Source organism: Euprymna scolopes, chromosome 24 (genome assembly GCF_053919585.1).
Source record: "Euprymna scolopes isolate OS-2025 chromosome 24, ASM5391958v1, whole genome shotgun sequence".
Lineage (NCBI taxonomy): Eukaryota > Metazoa > Mollusca > Cephalopoda > Sepiida > Sepiolidae > Euprymna > Euprymna scolopes.
In genome coordinates, this window is record NC_136505.1 from 11,340,542 (window position 1) to 11,365,055 (window position 24,514).

A 24,514-nucleotide genomic window follows, 5' to 3' on the forward strand; every position below is an offset into this window, starting at 1 on the left:
ACAAACACACATACATGCATACAAACACACATTTTCGCTTTTATATATATATATAGATAATTTCCTCATTATGTAATTTCCAATGAGAATTTCCTTCAGCACGAAAACATCAAAATAGTTAGCGATATGTACTACAATAGTCAAATAACGTGAACAAAACTTGTAATTTCTACTGAATGTATTGAGTAAAAAAGAAAAAAAATTTTTGAATATTTTTTGTCAACAAAATTTCTTTAGCGTTTTGGATCATAAAAAAAAAAAATGCTGTGATTTTTAATAATCAGTGAAAAAAGATGTCATTTTTGTTTAAGTTTAATTTTTTTCTTTAAATATTTCAATGAGATTTCTTTTTTGTGTAAAGTAAAAAAAAAAAAAAAAAAAAAAAAAAGTAAAAAAAAATACACATCACACTGGCATCATGGCAATTCATCTGGTTCTCTTTAAATGAGAAATCTATTATCAACCAGGGTTTTTCTTGCTAAATTTTTTTTGCCTGCTCCATCTCGGATTATATTAATCAGCTGAAATATAAAGTAGACATCATTTTAGAGCATGATTGAGTGTAATACAAAATATTTATATCATATATATATTATATATCATACTAGTGATGGGTGGTGACCGGCGTTGCCCAGTCATAAAACAAACAAAGTGGGGGGGCATAAAAACAGAACTTGGATTCTATCAACCAGAAGCGAAATCAAAAGCAAAATTTTGTAAGAAAAGGAAAAAAAAAGGAAAGTAGAAGAAAGAAAAGAAAGAAAATGATGCATGCAAGGTGCAAACTTACATAACTTAATTTAGTAAGCCGACACTTTTATCGATTTGCCCACAAGGACACAGATGTTATAACATCGCAAATTTAGCGATTTTAAAGTGCATATGCAAAAGCATTGAATTTTGGATGCAAGTCAGTCTCCTTCTTCTCCAGTTTCTTGCTGTTGCAATCAAATCTCTCTTGATTGTCTGTTTCCAGTTCGTGTTTGGTCTTCCTCTCCTTTTTCCATCAGGGTTCCATTGGAGCACTTAGTTGGCAATTCTCTCTAAACCAAAGTTAGGGTATATTCGAGCCAGCCTAGACATCTTTAGCATATTAGTGATGATACTACTTTGGTTATTGCCCAACATTTATTACACGAGTCTAATTTTCATCTCCTTACACTGCCAGTCGTTTGAAAATTTTTCACACTTTCTGTTTTTTTAATTTCATTTCAAGAGTTGACAAATATTTTTATCAATATCTATATATATATATAAAATTTATCTAGTAAGTTATGCAATTCGGAATAATATATCTATATCGATATGAGACAACATTGCTGTGGCAATAAGCAACTTGTAACATCTATTATACAAAAGGCAAAATGGGCACGCATGTTTGTGTATGTCCGCAAAAGGCTTTTTTCGTTAGCCTTCTCGCATCAGTTACATTTATAGAGAACTTTCCTTATACTTCCTCGATCGTAATATCTCCGATTTGCGAATGGACACCATCTCTATCTTTATTTTGATCGAATTTTAAAAAATTGCCTCATTTCCAGTGTTTGTTTGTCTTTCTCGTATAAATAAAGTGAAACTGATCAAAGCAAAGACATCCGCCTGTCCTTTCTGGCTGGGACGTCTTGAAGGAAATCAGGTTTGATCAATGTGGGGGAAACCCTTCATATCAGACAATTGCTATTCATTTTGACACTGCCAGAATTCTCCCTTTGGGGGGGGGTGTTTTTCCCCAACATCGTAGGGAAACAAATACAGCTGAAAGCTTAACTGGCCTACTAAGTGTGTCATTCTTAACTTAATTACCAACTCATTCATTTCGCTACCCGCTATGGCATAATGGTTGACATCACTAAATTTGAACGCTTTACACTTCCGGTTGCATCATGGCGTAGCGGTAAGACGTCAGGTTTTCTTTCACTTTCTTTTCCACCTTTACATTGCGGGTTCGAGCCTGCCTGCCTACTACCACTTTTTTTTTTTTTTGCTCAACACACACCCCTCCAAACACCGGGGCAACACCTGGCACCCAGGCTAGTTACATTGAATGTTCTTCGATTCCCCCTCCCCCCATATTTTCAACAATCGTCCAGCAGTGTTGACAGTTTGTCTCTCTGAGTTGTGCAAGTCACCAAAATGCTCCCCTCCCTCACAATCTTCCTCCAGCTGAACTACCAAAAGCAATAAAAAAGAAAAACAAAGAACTTCATCATTTGTTCTGAGAATTCCGTTTCACTTTTTACAGTAAGCGTTCCATCCAGATGAACTGCAGTTTTCCCTTTCAACTCGTAGGGTGGTACAGACTGCAAATACAATGTTTGCTCAATTTCACGTCAAACTCTCCAGAGCTAGGAACTCTTTCTCTCTCACTTTTCTGCCATATACTTCTTCCTATGGCGTTACATCCTGTACACGCCAGCTTTAACTTAATTTGAAATGAAAAATTCCATTTTTTTCTTTAACTAATCTCACAAGGAATTTTCCTTATCTTTTTTACATATTTTATCGTTTTATTGTTTTTGCTCACAAGTTTAACATTTTTGACAGCCTGTAATCCAAGTCTTGATGCTTGGCAGTCTTTAGGATTGATTCCATTCAAACTCATTGCCAAAGATCCTTGTTGATGGCTTGCATGCAATTTTTCTTGAGTAATTCTTTGGACACTCAGTCTTTGGATTTTCTATCTAAAAGTCACTCTTCACCAAATGACAAAACCAATTTAGCCAACAAACTGCCAGGCATTCATCAAGTTTTGTTATATTCAACTTTGCCAACATATTTCTTTGAAGTTTATGAATACATGTTAAAAAAAATGTTAGACATTGTTTAACGTCATTTTTTAAATTTTGTTTGTAGAAACATTTTGACTTGTTAATCAGTTTAGTTATACAGTTGCAATTTTTATGTGTTATTTTATTATTCACTCAAAACAAAGCATATTGCCATTGTGACATAAGGGCTGGGGTGGTGGGGGGGTCATCCTAAGTGGGGATCTGTGCAGCAAGATCTTTATTCACATTACATTTAAATTTCTGTATCTTAATTCGGCCAAGGAATCAGGGAGGGAATTCCAAAGGCAAGTGGCCCATAGAAAGGCGCTCTTAGAGCAGAAAGCTTTCCAGCCTCTGAGGATCTTTACAGTGAAGGGGTAGGATTTTGCTGTTAGGTTTGTTTGGGATATACATGTTGAGGGAGAGAGGATAAGTACAGTAAGTTCATCAGATCACATTCCATTGAAGCACTAATAAAACAAGCACACTGTGGTGATAAGACAGAGGCTAGGGCTTGATAGTGCAGAACCTATAAGGATTTTTGTAAATTTTTTTTACAAGTGAGTCAAGACCCGAAGACCACTCAAAGATAAGGTGCTAGTGTACTAATCGTTAATCGTGTCGATGTGGTAGAATTTGGACCATTTAAGGGAACTTGTTTACATTAGTCTTGAATACTACCATATTGTAATCAGCTGGGAAGCAAGCCAATTGAAACACTCTTTTCTGTACCATGTCCAAAAGAGAGAGATTAATTATTGATGCACAAGCTTAGATGTGACAATATCTCATACACAGGCAAATAATGGTGTGAGGAGTTTTTTAGTCAGATAAAGGGAGCCCACCTTTTTTGTAAAAGATTCAGCAACATCTTTTATGTATTTATTTCAGTTCATGTTATCGATGAACGTTAGATGGAGTTTAGAATTTGGATTCTCGAGAAGTTTTCAGTGATGGCAGTCAATGTTTTTTTTGGTTGTTCTTTTACTTGGAAGTCACCACTTATCAAGGTCCGAAGGCCACTTGAGGATAAGGATTAATGAATGTAAAGTGGTGGTTTAGTAATCGTTAATGATGTAAATTGGGGGTAGAATTTGATTATTTATGGGGACAGCTCAACAAGAACTTGTTTACCAAAATGCTCATGAAAACAAAAACAAGTGCTGAATTGTAAGAAAAAAAACATTTCAATTTCAATTGCTTCATGATTTCCAGTTTCAACAGAAGATGGAAAACTGTTTTGTTCGTTTCAATATTTAAAAAAAAGGGCAAAGAAAATAGATCTTACCATAACACACAGAAATGTCACAACTCCATCCAAAACAAAATTTTGCCAAATGAGGTCGACAACATTGAACAGCAAAATCTCAAAAACTAACAGCGTCATTTCATGGCCGTAGAATAATACTTGATCAAAGGAATGACCATTATCTATGAAACAAAAGAACACAAAACAAAAACATGATTTTATAACTTGAAGGTTGAGACAAGAGTATAAATATTTTTTTAGATGAGGGCTGATTGTTTATATTACTTGTATTGATATGACTATTGTTCTCATCTTGAGTGCAACATTTCGGTCCGATTGGCCTTCGACTGTCCTCAGGCGCGTTGGTTGTTGTTTAATTTCTCTTTTCTTTTCCAAACAACAGCCAACATGCCTGAAGATGGTCAAAGGCCAAACTGACCAAAACGTTGTACAAATAACACACAAGTTGAGAACAATAGTCTGATCAATACAAGTAATATAAAGATTTTATTGTTTGTATTTTAAGGCAGATCCGAGGAATGTGTAACCAATTGAGAGAGAATAAAAAAAACAAACAGAATGACACTTCTGATAAAAGATGGCAGACATTCTGCCTTCTACTCTCTCCATCCCTGGGTAGGAGAATTGACCGCATCCGTAAGGCAGGAATATAACAAGAGGCTGTCAGCATTCTACTTCAACAAATTATAGATTTAAAAAAAAAAAAAAGCCAATGTTTTGTATGGTCAAAAAATAAGAAAAAGTTTTTTTTGTTTTTTTTATTTACCTTTCACATTTATGACCCTGACTGAAATCAGTGTTTTAGATAAAATGCGCACGCATATTTCTATATTTTCTTACAATTTTCACAGATTATTTATAAAGACGAAAAAAACAAATGTGCCCCATTGGTTCACTTATTGAAATCGGGTTAAATTGTTTGAATTGATACAAAACCAGTTAAATATAAAAAGTTAAAATGACAAAATTCTAAATTAATTCCTCTCTTTCTTTTCAGCAATGGGTTAAATAGTATTACTACTTGTGGTGATATTCCCTTTTGTTTACAATGGGCTATTCCAATCGGTTTATTTTTTTCATTTATTTATTACCTTTGATTCTTAATAAACAAAGAGTGATAGAAGCAAGAATAATACACACCATATAGAAGAAGAGTGGGAAAGAGTGAAAATTATAAATAGTAAGACATTGTGGCAAATTATAATGGAAGTTTTTTTTTTCAAAACATAACTAATAGTTTCTTCCCTCGAACAGTTAAACTTTGAAGTTCTCTTCCTGCTTTCCTGACTGTACTGATATGCAGAAGTTTAAATGTAACATAAATAAACATCTTGTTCATGTTCCCTAAGCATGGTCCCAAATAGCAGCCCTTACATCCAAGTGGCGATATGTCTTCTTTGGGATGAATGTGAGTTTAAAAAAAAAAAAAAAAATGAAGAATATTTTATTATGTATTTTGTGTGAATAGAATATAAGGTTAAAAAAATCAGGGAGTGCATCCTGCACGACTGATCACAACTCGAATCTGCTGTATAAATCACATAAATAATCTCACCATTATAAAATATGCTGGTTCCAAGTGTCTCCACAAATTCTGCATCCATGACATTTTCCAAGAATGTTTTGTCCTTCACAATGTAATCAACATCTTTTATCGACTGAAAGAGAAACAAGATAACCCGACGATTGAAAAATGAACGACTGGAATAAAATCAAAGCTAAAAGTTGGAATACTTCAAAAGTAAACGTCAGTATTTTTGTATTGGTTTTGCTACCAAGTCATTGCTCATCTATTGACTATCGTACAGTCATTAACCCTTATCCTCGGGTGGCCCCCAGAAAGTTGTTGAGATGCTTGAAAAAGTGGTAATTAGTAGGTGAGAAGTCTGGAGAGTATGGTGGATGAGGCAGAGTTTCGTAGCCCAATTCGTTCAACTTCTGCAGGGTCAGTTTAGCAACGTGCGATCAGTCATTGTTGAAGATAATTGGGCCTTTTCTGTCAAAGTTTCTGATGCATTTCATCCATTTGGTGACAGTACTTATTCGCCATAATGATTTTTCCTGCATTCAAAAAACTAATGAATGAGACCAATTGCAGACGACCAAACAGTCAGCATGACCTTCTTTTGGTGCAACTCTCGTTTCAGGAAATGTCATGAAGTTTCATCAGCATCTAACAACTGCGCTGAGCATCGCTGGTTGTCATAAAGAACCCACTTTTCATCGCAAGTCAAAATTCAGTCGATAAACGAGCCGTTCTTGTTGCATAATAGAAGGGAAGATGACACTTCATGACAGCATTTCTTTTGGTTGTCGTTCTAATTGGTGAGGAACCCATTTATTAAGTGTTTTTGTCTTTCTAATCTCTCTCAAGTGGTTGGAAATCATCGTATACCTAACGTCTAATGTAGAAGCAAGTTCTTGATTAGTTGTGCAAGATTGGCTTTGACAAAAACTCTTCATTGATCGTTGTCAACATCCAATGGATGACCACTATGCTCGTCATTTTCAAGACTCATCACCGCCACGAAATTTCTTAAACCACTATTGTGCCTAGCTTGAATTGAAATAAGAGAATTGTGCGAATTTGCTTTTTTTCCATCTTGTATTCAAAGTTCTGAAAAGACAATTGCTTTAAAACGATTGTAATTTAAATGATTGGATAGAGTGGAAAAACACTCTTTAAAATAAGATAACAAAAACTTATTTGAAATCAAAATTAAAAATTCTGCAAAACTTTATTCTCAACCTAATATTAATCGATAAAAATGATAAAAATTTGATTTTCTTGGTAAAAAAAAAATTAATTAATGACATTTTCGTTCGTTGACAAGTATTTATATCATAAAGATTTTTCTGTATTTTTTTTTTAATTAGGTTGAACTCGAGACTTGCCATAGATTTTTTTTTCATGGCTATAAGAACGAACAATTCATGAAAACATATTTTAGCATCGTCTGTCAATTTCTACAATAAAAATAATTATATTCATCAACTCACATTTTCCATATACATAACTGTATAGGTATGAGTTGTCTGTCTCTGACATGAGGCAATCAGGGATGATCTCCCCTGAATAGGAAGTAATCAGTGGTCATCTTCCCTGATGTCTATATATATATATCACAGATGTGGACACAGACGTTTGCATTTTGTGTTGAGCTCAGCAATGAACTAGAAGGATACATTTTCCCACTTTATGCTACCGTTACATGACGCTATGGAAAGGATTATCACTATAAAGTGTGAAAATTTGTGAAAACAACATTGGAAATATTTGCCACCAAAATACCATGAAGTAAGAAAGTGTGCTTTTATTTAAACAAATTGTTGAGCTTCAGAAGAACAGATACTACACTTTGATCTTGTCCTGAAGTTGCTGAGCTTCAGAAAGAGAAAATCGAACTAAGAAAAGAGATGCTTTGCAGACGTCTCAACATGTCGCAAACAAAAAAAATGGAACAACCCTTGATAAAACTGGATACCACTGACAGGGAATGGGCATTATTTTTGGACACGATACAAAGAAGTATACGGCTTAGAAAACCCAGCTGTAATCTGGAGCGAACTACAGGAGACCTGAACATCGAAAACAAACAAGTCAATTTTTGAACTTGTAGGGCCAAAAAGACTCAACTCTGTCTCAGAGGAGTACCTTTTTTGCCAGATACAACTGGTGCCCGTGAGAAAATTGCTCAAAGAAGTTCACCGACAGAAATTCAACTCTATGAAACAGAATGAGGGTGAGTCAGTAACTCATTTCTTATTGAGACTGTGTGGCCAAGACAAATTTTGTGAATTTCAAATTCAATGTTCGAACGAACAGACTTGCTAGCAGCAAATGGACGATTCAAACGGTATGGTTGCCTGTCAGATGATAGCTGGACTGCAAAATACCAAATACCAAAGAAGGTTACTAGCTTCACTTATGACATTAGAGCAGAAGTTCTTACGGTTGGTCTGCCTGGAGGTGACAGACAAGTCAACTCCCCATTTTAATGATGTCACACACCCTCTTATGCTATCTAGTGTACAAAAGTTGAAGCAAGAACATCACAACCAGGAGACAAAGGCTCCTTCAACCTCATGATATACTAAACATTAGCAACCCGCTAAGATTGATGTGTCAAAGGGATTGTCCAATAGTTGGACTCAAGTGTCACTTTTGTTGGGGGGTGAGGCATTCGAAAAGGGTATGCCATAAGTTTAAGAGGTTCAGAATGGAAGCCTAAAGCAAAGTATCAAGAAGTGGGGAGTCATTTATATTCATTAATCGTACCTTGGATAATTTTTCTGCTCACAAGCACAATAAGACACAGCCAGCGAGCAAATGAGACACTCACCTTGAGTGGGATGGGGAGCAATTTCAAGAGTTTGCTCCAGAGTTATCTCCCCTCAGTTACAGTCGAGGTTACTATGATGTCTGAAACTCATGCAAGATTTGGACGTACTGAGAAAACCAGTGAGCCAATGCAGTCATTGGATCTCTGCTTTTGCCGACACAAGGGCCAAGACATGTTCGAATAGGCCAGAAATTCAGAAACTTCTGGGATATCCAGATGGATACCTCATGACAACTATTCATCGGATCTGAGGTATAACAGACAGCCAGTTACATATCAGAGGTATTTTGTTTCTGCGCATAAAGGTTGGAAAGAAAGAGACACAACAGGCTGTGTATGTGTCAGAAAACACCTCTGGGATTTATATAAACAGCTTTGAAAGAGCTACACATTGCAATTTATTGCATCCCAATTTTCCATGCTCACTATTATGGAATAATTCTTTGAGAAATATAAGAGAATTAGCTCCATGTGGATTCCCATGCAAAAGGTGTTCCAAAGAAACCAAAAACTATCCCATTCAAGCCAACAGAACCCAACAGACAGGAATTGGAACAATGGCAAAAGGAACACTTTAACGTAAGCACGTTCAACACGTGTCCGCATCAACCACTACAGACAATGAAAGGTGAGCTATTAGAAATAAAATTCCTACTACTTGAAGTTCAAGAATGGTGATCACACCAAAAAAGGATGGGTCCCCAAGATCGATGGTGGATCTACAGAAGTTGAATGATGCCACTATAGGGAAACGCATCACACCTCATCTCCATTCAATCAAGTCTCAATGATACCAGCACACACCAGAAAAATGGTACTAGATGCATGGAATGGGTACCATAGTCTACTGCTAGCCGCACAGGATGCTATTCCATTCATTACCAAGTGGGGCCGATATGGGTATTGTCGAGCCCCTCAAGGATTCATGGATCAGGAGATGAGTACACCTGTCGGTTTGATGACATCACTGTGAATATGGCTTATAAAACTTATGTATAGATGACAGCCTCCTATGGGATGACTCAATAGAATCTTTGTTCTGGTACACGATTGACTATATAAATCACTGCACCAACAAAGGGATTGTGTTTAATCCAGACAAGTTTCACTTTTCGGAAATGCAGGTAGAATTCGCAAGGTTTCTAGTTACTGCAAACGGGTTGAACCCACAAAAAGAACAAAAACCATCCTTAACTTCTGTACCTCGACAAATATTACTGAGGTTAGATCCTGGTTTGTACTCGTGAACCAAGATTTTCTGCATTCTTACAATCAGAAATTATGGTTCCCTTCTGAGAGTTAATAAAAACGAATAACAGAAAGTTCTATTGGGACAAAACACTGGAGCACATATTCCGAGAATCGAAGAGAGTGATAGTGGAAAGGATTGAGAAAGGTATCCAAACGTTCGAAATGAACATTTGTGACAGAATTGCGACAGACTATAGTAAGAAAGGGATATCGTATTTCCTATTTCAGAAACACTGCGGATGTAGGGGTGAATTGAACAAGTTGTGGGGTTGTCACTGGAAGCTCATTTTGGCTGGATTCCGTTCTACAAATGGCACAGAATCACGATATGCACGAGTGGAAGAAGAAGCTTTAACCCTGGTCTATGGGCTAGAGTCTTGACGGATGTTCATATATGGATGGCCAGACTTACTAATAACAGTGGATCACTTACCACTAATAAAAATATTTTCAAACCAAGCCCTGAAGAATATCAAAAACCCTCGCTTGTTAAATTTCAAGGAAAAGACACTTATGTACAAATTCCAGATAAAACATCATGCAGAAAAACTCAATTTAGCTCCTCATAGTGAATCCCGATATCCAGCAGGTACCCTACCAAAAAACCATGACCAAACAATTGATACTGCAGTTAATGCTGCTTTCACATTGATGCATGAAAATGATCTTAAATTGAAAGCTATTACATGGGAAAGGATTATGGCCGCAGCAGCCACAGATGAAGAATGCAGAACACAGAGAAATCTAGTTCAAAATGGCTTCCCTCAGTCACACAATGATATCCCACCCATGGCTCGAGTTTTCTAGTCTATGCATAAAGAATTATACTGCCTGGAAGAAGTTATCATCAAAGGCAACAAAATCCTGATATCTCGACAACTGCATGCAGAGGTATTAGAATCCGTTCACTCAACGCATCAAGGCAGAAATGGTATGCTAGCGAATGCAAGGTAACAATTGTTCTGGTCAGCTTTAGATGCTAACATCAGGCAAACCAGATCCCAGTGCTGCACTTGCAACACAATTACACCAACTCAGCCTAGGAAACCCTTAATATCCCCAGCAGACTCAGAATTTCCAGTCTAACAATGGACGAAGACAGGGAGGATCGATGAGAGACAGGGGAACAAACAAACAAAACCAAGTGCAAGTAGACAGGAGCAATAGATTAACATTGCGCAAATGTCAGATTCTCCGTAAGATATACCCAGTTGGGAATGGCCCACATTACACACCACCAGGAACTTCAAACCCATCTACAAATCCTGACCCTCCCCCCACAGGAACAACTGAAAAAGCAATTAAGGTTGGACAGCACATAAACATTGAATTGCATGAAGAAGAAGAAATGGAAGTTGATGATAGCACAGGAAAATGTACATACCCGGTTAGTCCTCTTCTATTAAGGAAATCTTCATGTTGGAAAACTAGAACAAGCCGTGTGTGTGTGTGTGTGTGGTCCCCCTCTGGTGCTGCATGTGAGATGATGCCACAAAAAATAATGAATGTGAGAAGTGTGAAGGGCCAATGTTGCTTTCACATTTTCACCAAGTTTCAGAAAAATCTAATGGATGGGGTAAAAAGTATCATTTTTTGCAGTTTTGGGACATTTGTGACCCCTTTTGAGCTCCTGGGAACACCGAATCCTAGTGAAAATGGACAAACGATACAGTTTCACGCTTTAAGATATGTATATTTGAATTCAGCACCATGTAAACCCACTATATAGACATACATATCAAGTTTTTGAGTAATATGGAAAAAGAGCTCCAAAAAGGCATGTTTTTTTAGCCTTAAAAGTTCCAGAGGGATGTGAACCAGAATTTTGCCAGAGTCACCCATACTGAATTTATATTAAGAACAATAGCCTCCACATTTTGGCCAACTTTCAGAAAAATCTAATGGGTGAATCAAAAGTTAAAGGGCAAAACATGTCATTTTTTGGCAATTTGGGGGTATTTTTTACCTTTTTTGAGCCCCTGGGACACAACGGGAATTTTTGCAAAACATTTTTTTTACTGTACTATTTAATGAAATACAATTTGTGGCAAAATTTCAGGAAAAACTAATGAACAGTTATCTGGCAATCATTCAGACTAACGGATGCACGGAAGCATGGACGCCACTGAAAACATAGGTCCCTCTCCAATAAATCAGGAGAGCAACAAAAAATCTATCGCCACAAATGCGCGGAAAATCATACAAATTTTCTATTGCGTGTAAAGATGACCAAAACAATTCATCACGTGGTCACAAGGGTGGGAGGGGCATGTATAGGTACGAATTGTCTGTCCCTGACAACATGAGGCAACCAGGGATGATCTCCCCTGAATAGGAAGTAATCAGTGGTAATCTCCCTTGATGTGTGTATATATCACAGACGTGATGTGCGTATATATCACAGACGTGATGTGTGTATATATCACAGACGTGATGTGTGTATATATCACAGACGTGATGTGCGTATATATCACAGACGTGATGTGTGTATATATCACAGATGTGATGTGTGTATATATCACAGACGTGATGTGTGTATATATCAAAGATGTGACATGTGTATATATCACAGACGTGATGTGTGTATATATCACAGATGTGATGTGTGTATATATCACAGACGTGATGTGTGTATATATCACAGACGTGATGTGTGTATATATCACAGACGTGATGTGTGTATATATCACAGATGTGATGTGTGTATATATCACAGACGTGATATGTGTATATATCACAGACGTGATGTGTGTATATATCACAGATGTGATGTGTGTATATATCACAGACGTGATGTGTGTATATATCACAGACGTGATATGTGTATATATCACAGACGTGATGTGTGTATATATCACAGATGTGATGTGTGTATATATCACAGACGTGATATGTGTATATATCACAGACGTGATGTGTGTATATATCACAGACGTGATGTGTGTATATATCACAGATGTGATGTGTGTATATATCACAGACGTGATATGTGTATATATCACAGACGTGATGTGTGTATATATCACAGATGTGATCTGTGTATATATCACAGACGTGATGTGTGTATATATCACAGACGTGATATGTGTATATATCACAGATGTGATGTGTGTATATATCACAGACGTGATATGTGTATATATCACAGACGTGATGTGTGTATATATCACAGACGTGATGTGTGTATATATCACAGATGTGATGTGTGTATATATCACAGACGTGATATGTGTATATATCACAGACGTGATGTGTGTATATATCACAGATGTGATGTGTGTATATATCACAGACGTGATGTGTGTATATATCACAGACGTGATATGTGTATATATCACAGACGTGATGTGTGTATATATCACAGACGTGATGTGTGTATATATCACAGACGTGATGTGTGTATATATCACAGACGTGATGTGTGTATATATCACAGACGTGATGTGTGTATATATCACAGACGTGATGTGTGTATATATCACAGATGTGATGTGCGTATATATCACAGATGTGATGTGTGTATATATCACAGATGTGATGTGTGTATATATCACAGACGTGATGTGTGTATATATCACAGACGTGATGTGTGTATATATCAGAGACGTGATATGTGTATATATCACAGATGTGATGTGTGTATATATCACAGACGTGATATGTGTGTATATATCACAGACGTGATATGTGTATATATCACAGACGTGATGTGCGTATATATCACAGATGTGATGTGTGTATATATCACAGATGTGATGTGTGTATATATCACAGACGTGATGTGTGTATATATCAGAGACGTGATATGTGTATATATCACAGACGTGATGTGTGTATATATCACAGATGTGATGTGTGTATATATCACAGACGTGATATGTGTATATATCACAGACGTGATGTGTGTATATATCACAGATGTGATGTGTGTATATATCACAGATGTGATGTGCGTATATATCACAGATGTGATGTGCGTATATATCACAGATGTGATGTGTGTATATATCACAGACGTGATGTGTGTATATATCACAGACGTGATGTGTGTATATATCAGAGACGTGAGCACAGACATTTGCATTTTGTGTTGAGCTCAGCAATGAGTTGGAAGGATACATTTTCTCACGTTACGCTACCATAACAAAAACAAAACACAGTAATAACCAATAAAAAAAAAACATATCCATCAACTCACATGTTCAATAAAGGCTGATAAGTATTTGTTCATATTTTGATTAGCCTGAATCATTCCGAGATTTTCACTTGCAACACCATTCTCCATTCGATTCGTCATTGTTGTCGTCTGAAAATAATTAAAACGCCATATTTTTACAATACAAACTGCACATACATTAAATAGACATGAGAATAAACGTAGAAATCCAATTACAATAAAAACCATACAATAAGCCAATGCAAACTCTACAGAAAACTGAAGTATTATTACCAATAATTATGTTGAAGCAAAGCCACTACTTATCAAGGCCAAAACCGACTTAAGGATAAGGATGAATGAGACAAATGAAATAATGAAGAATATTTATATGGAGATGTTCTGAAAGGTATTTGTTGACTTTGGGTTTGTAGTGTGACTATGTTGTAGTCTGTAAGTGAATAGTACTATGTTCCAAATATGGAGAGTTACTGGGAAGAAACATTGTTCAAGGAAATTCTATTTGATCTCAAGCACACAGAAGAATGGAAACTTCTCTGTAGCTGCGGTAATAAGACGAGTTCTTGCTGTTAATATTTTACAAGAAGGAACTACATATTGGACCTCAGTCAAGGATATTTCATGAAAACAAGCCGAGCATGTGGGGTCTCCCTCCATGAGTGAAAAATTTACTTGCAGCATGACTAATTATTTGGCAAACTTTATATAACTATATTTCTTTTTATTTTTATTTCCTTTTTTTTAAATTCTCAATTATTTTATCTTTTTCTGTTTGGTGTGGGACTGGACAGAAAGGCTTTTATCGGTGTCATTTACTGTGTAAAGGACAAAAAATGATATGGGCGTATGTGACAGTGTCGTTGGATGTAACGATGATGGTGATGATGATGCTGATGATAATGATGGAAAAAACGCATTGTTACGAAAAGTTGTCATGATATCAATTTAATGCACGCACCCACTTATTTGTGGATATTGATAGAGAAGAAATCCGTTTTCTGACATGATAATTTCTGTTGAAATTAACAGCCATTAAAAAAGAACACTAGTTAAAAGTTCCAATATAAAGATATCGCAAAAAAATGTCAGACATGGCACTTTTTGAGGATTGGACAAGTTCATCTGAATAGGCCTCCCCTGTGAAGAAAATCAGTTAAGTAAATTCTGAGTGGAATGGTCAAAAATTAGTATTGGGTCACTTGAAATATAAGTCAGATGTTATGAGTTTCTTTGGATAAGGAAAAACAAGATGGTGGATATAAAGTCAAGTGTCTATTAATTATTGTCTAGGGAATTTTATCACCCCAAAAAGAGAACCAAATTACTTTTTTTTTACTCATATGAAATAGTACTTGGAGAAAAAAACTCATTGTTATGCAAATGAAGGATGGACCCTCCCACATGAGTGATGGTGAAAGGTAGAGACCTTCCCACATGATGGAGGGTGAAGGCAATGAACTCTCCTGTGGGGAAAAATGGCTGCTGGTTTTTCTTTATTTGTTGATTGCCTGTCAAATTAAAAGTGCGGTTGATTTCAGATCTACCCTAACACCCAGACAGTGAAGATAAAGACCAAGCCATTGTGAGAAGAAAACTCAGCACAAAGTCGAAGCCATATCCAGTCAGCTAAAGTAAACAGTGTTGCCACACAGACTTAGGGTCATACACATTTTGTGTGTTAAAAGCATCTGAGCAGTATTTTCCAGTGACCAGTGAGTGTTTAGTCACCCTTGAAGGGTTCACCACTAGACAGAGTTAAAAGTGTAGCCACCAGGACTTAAGGTTAGTGCCCAAGTGGTACATTTAAGGCCAGAGTTGTATTACAAATGTGCTATTCATCAATGCAAAGAAATCTGTTTAGTCGTTTCCAGTTATTTCAGTGCTGTTAATCATACAAAGATTATTCATGAAAATAAGTTTCCAATGCTTGGATTTGTTTTTCTTTGCGAACAGCTGTAGTCTCATAGTATTGTGGTTGGCCATCAGATGTTGACAATGATCAATTAAGAGCCTTAGTTGAAGCCAATCAATGAACGACTGTTTGAGAACTTGTTTTTGCATTAGATGTAACGTATACAAAGATTTCCAACCACTTAAGAGATTGGAAAGACAAAAAAAACTGGATAAATAAGTGCCTCATGAATTGAACGATAAACAAAAGAAACGCTATCATAAACTGGCATCTTCCCTTCTTTTACGCAACAAGAAGGACCCATTTCTTAACCGGGTTGTGACTATCGATGAAAAGTGAGTTCTTTAGAAAAAACCAGCGACACTCAACTCAGTAGTTAGACCCCGACGAAGCTCCACAATACTTCCTGAAACCAGAGTTGCACATGCTGACTGTTTGGTGGTCTGCAACCAGTCTCATCAATTAGTTTTTTGAATGCAGGCGAAACCATTACAGCAAGAAAGTACTGCCAACAAAATGGGTGAAATGCATCAGAAACTTCAACAACACTCAGCATTAGTCAATAGCAAAGGCTCAATTTTCCTCCATGAAAATGCCCGAATACACATTGCTAAACCAACCCTGCAGAAGTTAAATGAATTAGGCTACGAAACTGCCTCATCCGCCATACTCTCCGGACCTCTCACATAATGACTACCACTTTTTCAAGCATTTTGACAGCATCAGAAATGCTTCAAAAACCTAAGCGATATCAAAAGTGCCTTCAGCGACTTCATTGCCACCACAACGCAAGATTTTTATGTTACTGGTATATATACACTTGTTTTGCGTTCGCCGAGATTTAAAAGTTAAGAGCAAGAACTTTCTTGTCAACTTGATATATCAAATAAAATGTCAATAAACACAGTTGGGAGTGGGGACGCAAACCCGAAATAGAAAAATTTACAAAAAATTATTTGCCCATGTTACTTATCATGTTGCCTGAAATATATATCCCATAATTCATGATATTTAGGTCATTAGTTTAGAAATGATTCATGCACAATAAAACAAAAACACACACACACACACACATATATATACACACACACACACACACACACACACATAAATGCATGTTTCGTTGAACAGCAGGGATAATTTGTTTGTTTTTCTTGCAATCACTTATCCTTTTGGCAGCCAATGTGTGAATGTTCTGTTCGAATGTAAAAAAAAATTTGCCATTGTCACGAACGCTTTCGACTTTCATGAGTTGTCTTCAGGTGAGTAATGAATTAAAAATTGCGTTTGGTGAATTTATTGAAAAGTCGTTTAAAATCATTACAAGCACTTAAGCATTCCTTCTCCCTAATATTTAACCTGATTGATGGTCGATTTCTTCATGCAATTGAGTAGGGCTTCAATGATTGGGAGCCGCAGATTTCCCAATTAAGGTAAAAACACATTCAGTAACATCTAAGTGAAAATATTTTGTCAAAATACACACTACAAACACCCATGCCGCAGTGGTTAGAGTACTTGGAAAAATCAATTGCAAAAGTGATATTCTCTTGAAGGTTGAAAGTTGAATTCTCAATGTGGACGACCGAAAAATACAATTGCAAATTATTTATGACCTGTATCCAGTCATGGCTGATGGAACAAGGTCATGCTACCCCTGCGAAGTAAATAAATGGTTCCATTCAAAATTCCGTCCAAATTCCTGAGTTAGACAAAAACATTCTCGAGTTTGACAAGATACACTTGGAGAAGGTTAGAGGTTACATCGACTGAAACATTGTGAAAATCACACTCAAATAGAGAACGGTGGTTCGATAAATTCAAATAATACAAGCACTACATATGTTGTTATTATGTACTCATAAAGAGTTCTCTGATTACTGACTGATAATAACCGGTGGTGTCCCCTGGAGTCTGGGTGACAACAAGTCTCCCCAGATTTCCAGTACTCTCCACCTCTTTTGATATCCTTTACAAATGACTTTGCATTATCGCAATAGCCACTTGCCATTAATTTCTTGTTGGTCTATTGGTCTTTATTGGGATTTGGGTGGCAATAAGTCTCGTTGCACTTTTTTAATGGAGGTCTGGTTAGTGCTTTTCCTCCTCAGTTTTCCGATCCTCTTCACAGCGATTTTGTGTGAGATCAGCCGAGATTAATGCCTTATTTTTGTTTATTTAATTTTTTTCATTTATTTATTCATTTATTTTTTTTAATTAAAAATTTTAAAAATAATTTTTCTCTATAGAATTATTATAAAAAAATAGACCACATTTATTTTCGAGAGAAGTTCAAAGACAGGCTGATATAATAAAAAGTAGAAGATGTGATTGTAACGTAACACGTGACAATAATGTAACACATGACAATAATATAACACGTGACAATAATATAACACGTGACAATAATGTAACACGTGACAATAACGTAACACATGACAATAATATAACACGTGACAATAATATAACACGGTACAATAACGTAACACATGACAATAATATAACACGTGACAATAATATAACACGTGACAATAATGTAACATGTGACAATGTAACGCATGACAATAATGTAACACATGACAATAATGTAACATGTGACAATAATGTAACACGTTACAATAATGTAACACGTGACAATAATGTAACACGTGACAATAATATAACACGTGACAATAATGTAACACATGACAATAATGTAACACGTGACAATAATGTAACACATGACAATAACGTAACACATGACAATAACATAACACATGACAATAACGTAACACGTGACAATAATGTAACACGTGACAATAATGTAACACGTGACAATAATGTAACACATGACAATAATGTAACACATGACAATAATATAACACATGACAATAATGTAACATGTTACAATAATGTAACACATGACAATAATATAACATGTGACAATAATGTAACACGTGACAATAACGTAACACGTGACAATAACGTAACACATGACAATAATATAACACGTGACAATAATGTAACATGTGACAATGTAACACATGACAATAATGTAACACGTGACAATAATGTAACGTACCTGGTGTTGCGTAACTGGCTGCATAATCTGGCTGAACTTATAACGTAATTTTCGCGTGAGATACATCTGAAATGTTTGCTGTTCTGTGTTAGGCAACAACCCTCGATGGCTGCATAAATCATCCTGTCAAAAGAAAAATACACATTTCAATGGTAGAAGAGGGGGGGGGCTGCATATAATAGAAGAAACTACTTACAAAAGTAACAGCACACCTGTCTAGCATGTCAAGTGCAGATATCTTGGAAAAAAGAAAGAAAGAAAAAAATGGCTGTTCCAATGCAATGTTTTAAAACTTTGCGATATCAAACATTCACATATGTCCTAGGATGGAGTACTGTTGCCATATCTGGGCAGGAGCTGCTAGAAGCACCTTATCCTGCTTTGCCAAACTTTCATGAAAAACATTCGACTAGCTACAGCCCACTAATTTCCCCTCACTCTTTATCTGTGCCCAAACCTTTTTTTTTTTATTACATTTTCACCCCAAACAAGGCACATTGCCACTTTGATGTAGGGGGCTACTATCAGGGACATAAGCTACAGGGGTGCTATGTGGGGAGTTAGGCAGCAAGATGTCGGTTCACGTTACACTTGAACTTTTGCATGTCAGTACAGTTGGGGAAGCAGGAACCTGGAATGGAATTCCAAAGTCTAGCGGTTCTGGGAAAGAAACTACTGGAGTAAAAGGCTCTCTTACATCTAGGGATCTCAACTGTGAAGGGGTGGGATTTTGCTGCTTGTCGGGTTTGTCGAGGGTATTTACGTCGAGGGGATACAAGTGCTTGCAGTTCTTTGGAGCATCCACCGTTAAAGTTCTTGTAGAACAGGCAGAGGGATGCTACATGGGACAGAGGCTGAAGCTTAGATGACAGTTCAGGACCTATCAGGTTGGCGACTCTTTTTTGAACCTTGTCTAGGAGTGAGAGACTTGTAGCAGATGCACCTGTAATCAGAGTTTTTTTTTCTGTCTGTTTCGATTTACTCAAAACCGCACACACCTCGTCTTCTCATGTATCGTTCTCTTCTTCCTCTTCTACTTCTTGCTCTTTTTCTTCTTTTTTCTTCTCAGTCGTCAGAAGCGTCGTCTTTGTCTTGACTACGTTTTTCCGTCTCCCTTCTTGCTCACAGTGACCCGTTTTTATGCTAAGCTGAACTCTCGTGTGTGCGAGAGAACACAAAGATTTTGCGTGATTACTTGGCAATATTAACCGGCTGCCGCCATCTTGCCATTTTTCTTTGGACGTGCCCGCTTTGCAGAGTGCACACCTCGAGCGTTTGTCAGGTAAGCCCGTCTGTTCGCAATTTATTACACACTCTCCCCTGATCTCATTATCACAGAAAGAGCAGGGAGGCGGTGGCCTTTTTCTTCGAGTGCTTCTTCGGAGAGGGGGATTCGGGGCTTCATCATCGTCTGCGCTGTCTTCCGTGACACGAAGGTCGGCGAACCTAAAGCTGAGCATCGCAGTATCACTGTCCGAGTCTTCATCATCAGTAGGAGGGTCAGTACTTTGAAGGCTACCACTCTCAGTGTCGCTGTGCGTTGAAGCCGTCATGAACCAGAATGATGGGTCGCTGGTCACGGATTCAATTTCACTATCTTCGTCAAGCGGCAGCTGCGTTTGAAATACTGATCTTAAGTCTTTAATATGACGAGGTACTCCATCAACTCGCACCGCCTGCGGGTTGATCACTTCAGTGACATGACCGGTTCCGTAGCGAGTCGTGCACTGGCCTCGGGGTTTTTTAACCCAGACGACATCTCCTTCTTTTATGTTCTTTTGTGGTGGCTCCGATTCGGGTAGTGAGCTGCTCTCCAAACCTCTCACCCTGACACGGTATGTATGTAGCGCGTTGGCTGGCGCGGTAGAGGGTGAAACATCATCCTTAGGGGTGATGTTGTACCAATAGACTGCTTCAGGTACCGTACACCCCTTCCGCGCTGCGACTGTCTTTACAGTTCTGTGATTGCGCTCAATAATCCCGTTTCCACTGGGAACATGGGCACACCGAAAACGCAGATGGACACCCCAGCCATCTGCAAACTGTTTAAACGGCTCACTAACAAAAGCGGGGCCATTGTCGGTGAGTATCTCAGAAGGAGGGCCACGCTCGAGGAACACACCTTCCAACTCATGGATAATGGCAGCCGTGTCCTACCGGCGAAGGGGCCACCACAATAAAAACCTAGATGGTCCACAGTCGATAAGCGTCAAAAAATGCCTCCCGTTGTAGTGCGTTATGTCCATCGCAATCCTATCCCAATTACGCTTCACACTGAGTAATACCTTCTTCCACCGAACAGGTGCTGGGTCGATCGATCGGCAGGTGTTGCAGCTTCCCACAACAGATTTCACAGCCCTCCGAGACACAGAGGGGTCAACCAATCTGGCGAAGTAAAGCGTTCGGTTTACACCGGGGTGCCCGCTTTGGCAATGGACATCATTAATATGCTCCGGGCTGAGTCTATGTCCCACTGCAGCGCAATTTACAGGTGCTGACTCGTTCACTTCTTTTGGCAGGTCTAGCCAACGGCGTGGCACTCTGGTCAGACGATCCGCCTGATTCAAACAGGACTGCACCAGTGTCACATCTATGACCAAGTCGTATTCCTTAGTGGCTTCGGTTAGGGTAGCAAGCCGCCTCCGGATCAACATTTCAGCCGACGCCTTCGTTGTCAGACGTGCTTTTCCGTTCAAGGCATTGGTCATCCACCGATGCACACACGTGGAATCCGTGATGATGTGAAGGATTCTAGCCTGCCACTGAAGCGCTAGATTGACTCCTTTCAGTGTAGCATCGAGTTCAGCTAGGTTTATATGCTTGGCGTCATTCTCCGGCCAAAGCCAGCAGGCATCTTCTATTACCCTTCCGTTGACCGCCAGAGCAACGCCAAGGGCAAGTGAGCTGGCGTCTACCCAAACTGTAAATTCACTCCCATCGACGCACCAGCTCCCCCGTACAGGGTCATCATTGGTCACTCTGGCCACAACTTCCACCAGCATGCTTCGCAGGGCAGGATCATGCACCTCATCGTCCCATCCAGTTGACATAGAAGTTGCCCGTCGCTTTATGGCCGCTACAGCCACTCGGAGCCACCCACACACAGGGAAGTGACCCACCAATTTTCCGCAAATGGAAAACGTGCTCCGACGTGTGATGGTAGATGGGATTTCTGGGATTTCACCACTCCTTCCCCATTGAAGGCCATCTGCACTTCCGCTCACCTGCAGTCCGAGCACTTTCGCCCCGTCCTGTAGCCGCTCCGGCTCCTTGCACGACAATCCGAAGTGCTCGAAGTGTTCTTTGACCGCCTGGGCAGACAGGAGGCTCTCATTGACAAAAATGTCGTCTATATACGACGATGTCGCATGTTGCACAGCTTCATCTTGACGCCGGATCGCCTGCATGATTGCTGTCATGATGTTAGGGGCTACATTCAGGCCGAATCCTAGCCTGGTCAAGCAATAGCGAGTTCCTTTGATCACCACCGTCTGGAACGGCCACAGCGATTTCTCAACACGTATTTGCAAGTGTGTTCTTCCCGTAGTTTATGAACACAGACATCAGCCCCCGCAGTGTGTGGGTCAACGTATTCATTAAGTTCCCGGTAATCAAGAACAGGTCGAACTTTCTGCTTGTTCTCTTGTCTGACAGCCATCAGGGGAATTAGCCCCCGCGGGGGCCTGACCTCATCCTCTGGGTATGGAACTAACCAGCCATTATCCAGCCACACTTGAAGTTCTGCCTCGTACTAAGCCACGCAGGAGGGGGATACTCTGTAAGTCGATTCCGCAATGACACTGGTGGCTGGTCGCCTGCCCATTTCCAGGACGCTGTCCAAGTGTTTGTGCCCTTATCGTATTCTGCATGGAAGTCGGGCTCATCGAGAGTGATTGCTGCACACATTTGTTTGTTTGGTCGAGAGAAGCTCACATCACCGGCGCCGTTCACAGTAATTCCGCCTAGCTGTGTGATAGCGTCCATTCCAAGGAGAAGGTCATATCCGAGCAGCTCCCCATCGACCACTAACACCGTCACAGCAACCGGAGAGCCATTGCCAATGCTGATATGAACAACGCTGACCCCACAACACACCAATGAGCCTTGGCCGACAGTAAGTACAGGGATCCTTCGTTTCTTCCATGTGGCGCAATATTCCTTTCGAAGAAGGGTTTGGGTACAGCCGGTGTCAACCAGCGCTGAACGTTCACATCCATCAACTTGAACTGTTACTGCAGGCAGTGCTTTGTTCAATGCCGCGTTGGGGAGGATGCTAGCGCTGCGGCGTCCTCCCCTTGCCCGTTTCCCGGACAATTCCGCGCTATGTTGCCTGGCTTATTGCATTGGTGACACCGTATTACTTGTCATGCTCCATAATTAGGGGTGCGCCTTGTACCGCTTTTGCAGTCTCTGGAAAAGTGGTTGGGGCCACCACAGGTATAGCATCGTAGACCCTTCGTTGGCGAGTCCAGAGTGTCAACAGCTGCGGAGACTAGTTCTCGATCGTCTTTCAAGATGTTTCGTGCTCTCGCCAATAACTCCTCCAATCCAATCTCAGTGAGTCTTGACGATGCTCGCAGCAGTCGACTTGCCTCATCCGGAAGTTCCGACAAAAAGGCGCATGCCAATATGCGATCACTTGCACCGCCGAAGGGAGTGGCAAGCTTTTTCAAGTCGGCCATGTAGACATCCACTGTCTCCCCCGGCCCAAGTCGGCGTTCGGAAAACTGCCTCCAGGCGACAAAAGGGTCTGTACCAAATGCCCCGTATAGCCCTTGTGTAATCTGCTCCATGGTCGGATCCTCCCCTAGTTGCTGGTACACGGCATAAGCCCCTTTAGTGAATCTCAATGGGATAACCATAGCTGGGTCTTTAATCTTGCACAACCGGCAAATGCGCTCAGCCTTTTCCAGCCATTCGACCACCGAGGGACCAGTGGGGGAGCCATCGAATTCCGGAATTAGTCTGATGTCAAATTTCTCCATACCAAAGCCGGAATAGCTTGTAATCAGAGTTTTTTTTTCTGTCTGTTTCGATTTACTCAAAACCGCACACACCTCGTCTTCTCATGTATCGTTCTCTTCTTCCTCTTCTACTTCTTGCTCTTTTTCTTCTTTTTTCTTCTCAGTCGTCAGAAGCGTCGTCTTTGTCTTGACTACGTTTTTCCGTCTCCCTTCTTGCTCACAGTGACCCGTTTTTATGCTAAGCTGAACTCTCGTGTGTGCGAGAGAACACAAAGATTTTGCGTGATTACTTGGCAATATTAACCGGCCGCCGCCATCTTGCCATTTTTCTTTGGACGTGCCCGCTTTGCAGAGTGCACACCTCGAGCGTTTGTCAGGTAAGCCCGTCTGTTCGCAATTTATTACACACTCTCCCCTGATCTCATTATCACAGAAAGAGCAGGGAGGCGGTGGCCTTTTTCTTCGAGTGCTTCTTCGGAGAGGGGGATTCGGGGCTTCATCATCGTCTGCGCTGTCTTCCGTGACACGAAGGTCGGCGAACCTAAAGCTGAGCATCGCAGTATCACTGTCCGAGTCTTCATCATCAGTAGGAGGGTCAGGGATTTTGCTGCTTGTCGGGTTTGTCGAGGGTATTTACGTCGAGGGGATACAAGTGCTTGCAGTTCTTTGGAGCATCCACCGTTAAAGTTCTTGTAGAACAGGCAGAGGGATGCTACATGGGACAGAGGCTGAAGCTTAGATGACAGTTCAGGACCTATCAGGTTGGCG

The 24,514-nt window shown here is 39.4% G+C and overlaps 1 protein-coding gene across 1 annotated transcript in view; it reads right to left on the minus strand.

Moving 5' to 3' along the window:
• Positions 1–358: 358 nt before the first annotated feature.
• Positions 359–24,514, minus strand: part of LOC145246591 (meckelin-like) — a 102,359-nt gene continuing 78,203 nt past the window's right edge. The window contains exons 17-21 of the mRNA XM_080108251.1: positions 18,783–18,905; positions 13,831–13,938; positions 5,594–5,696; positions 4,057–4,199; positions 359–521 (exon numbers count right to left, since the gene is read on the minus strand). Of these exons, the coding sequence (XP_079964377.1) occupies positions 441–521; positions 4,057–4,199; positions 5,594–5,696; positions 13,831–13,938; positions 18,783–18,905 (558 nt within the window). The 3' untranslated portion in view covers positions 359–440. The remainder of the gene's footprint in view (positions 522–4,056; positions 4,200–5,593; positions 5,697–13,830; positions 13,939–18,782; positions 18,906–24,514) is intronic.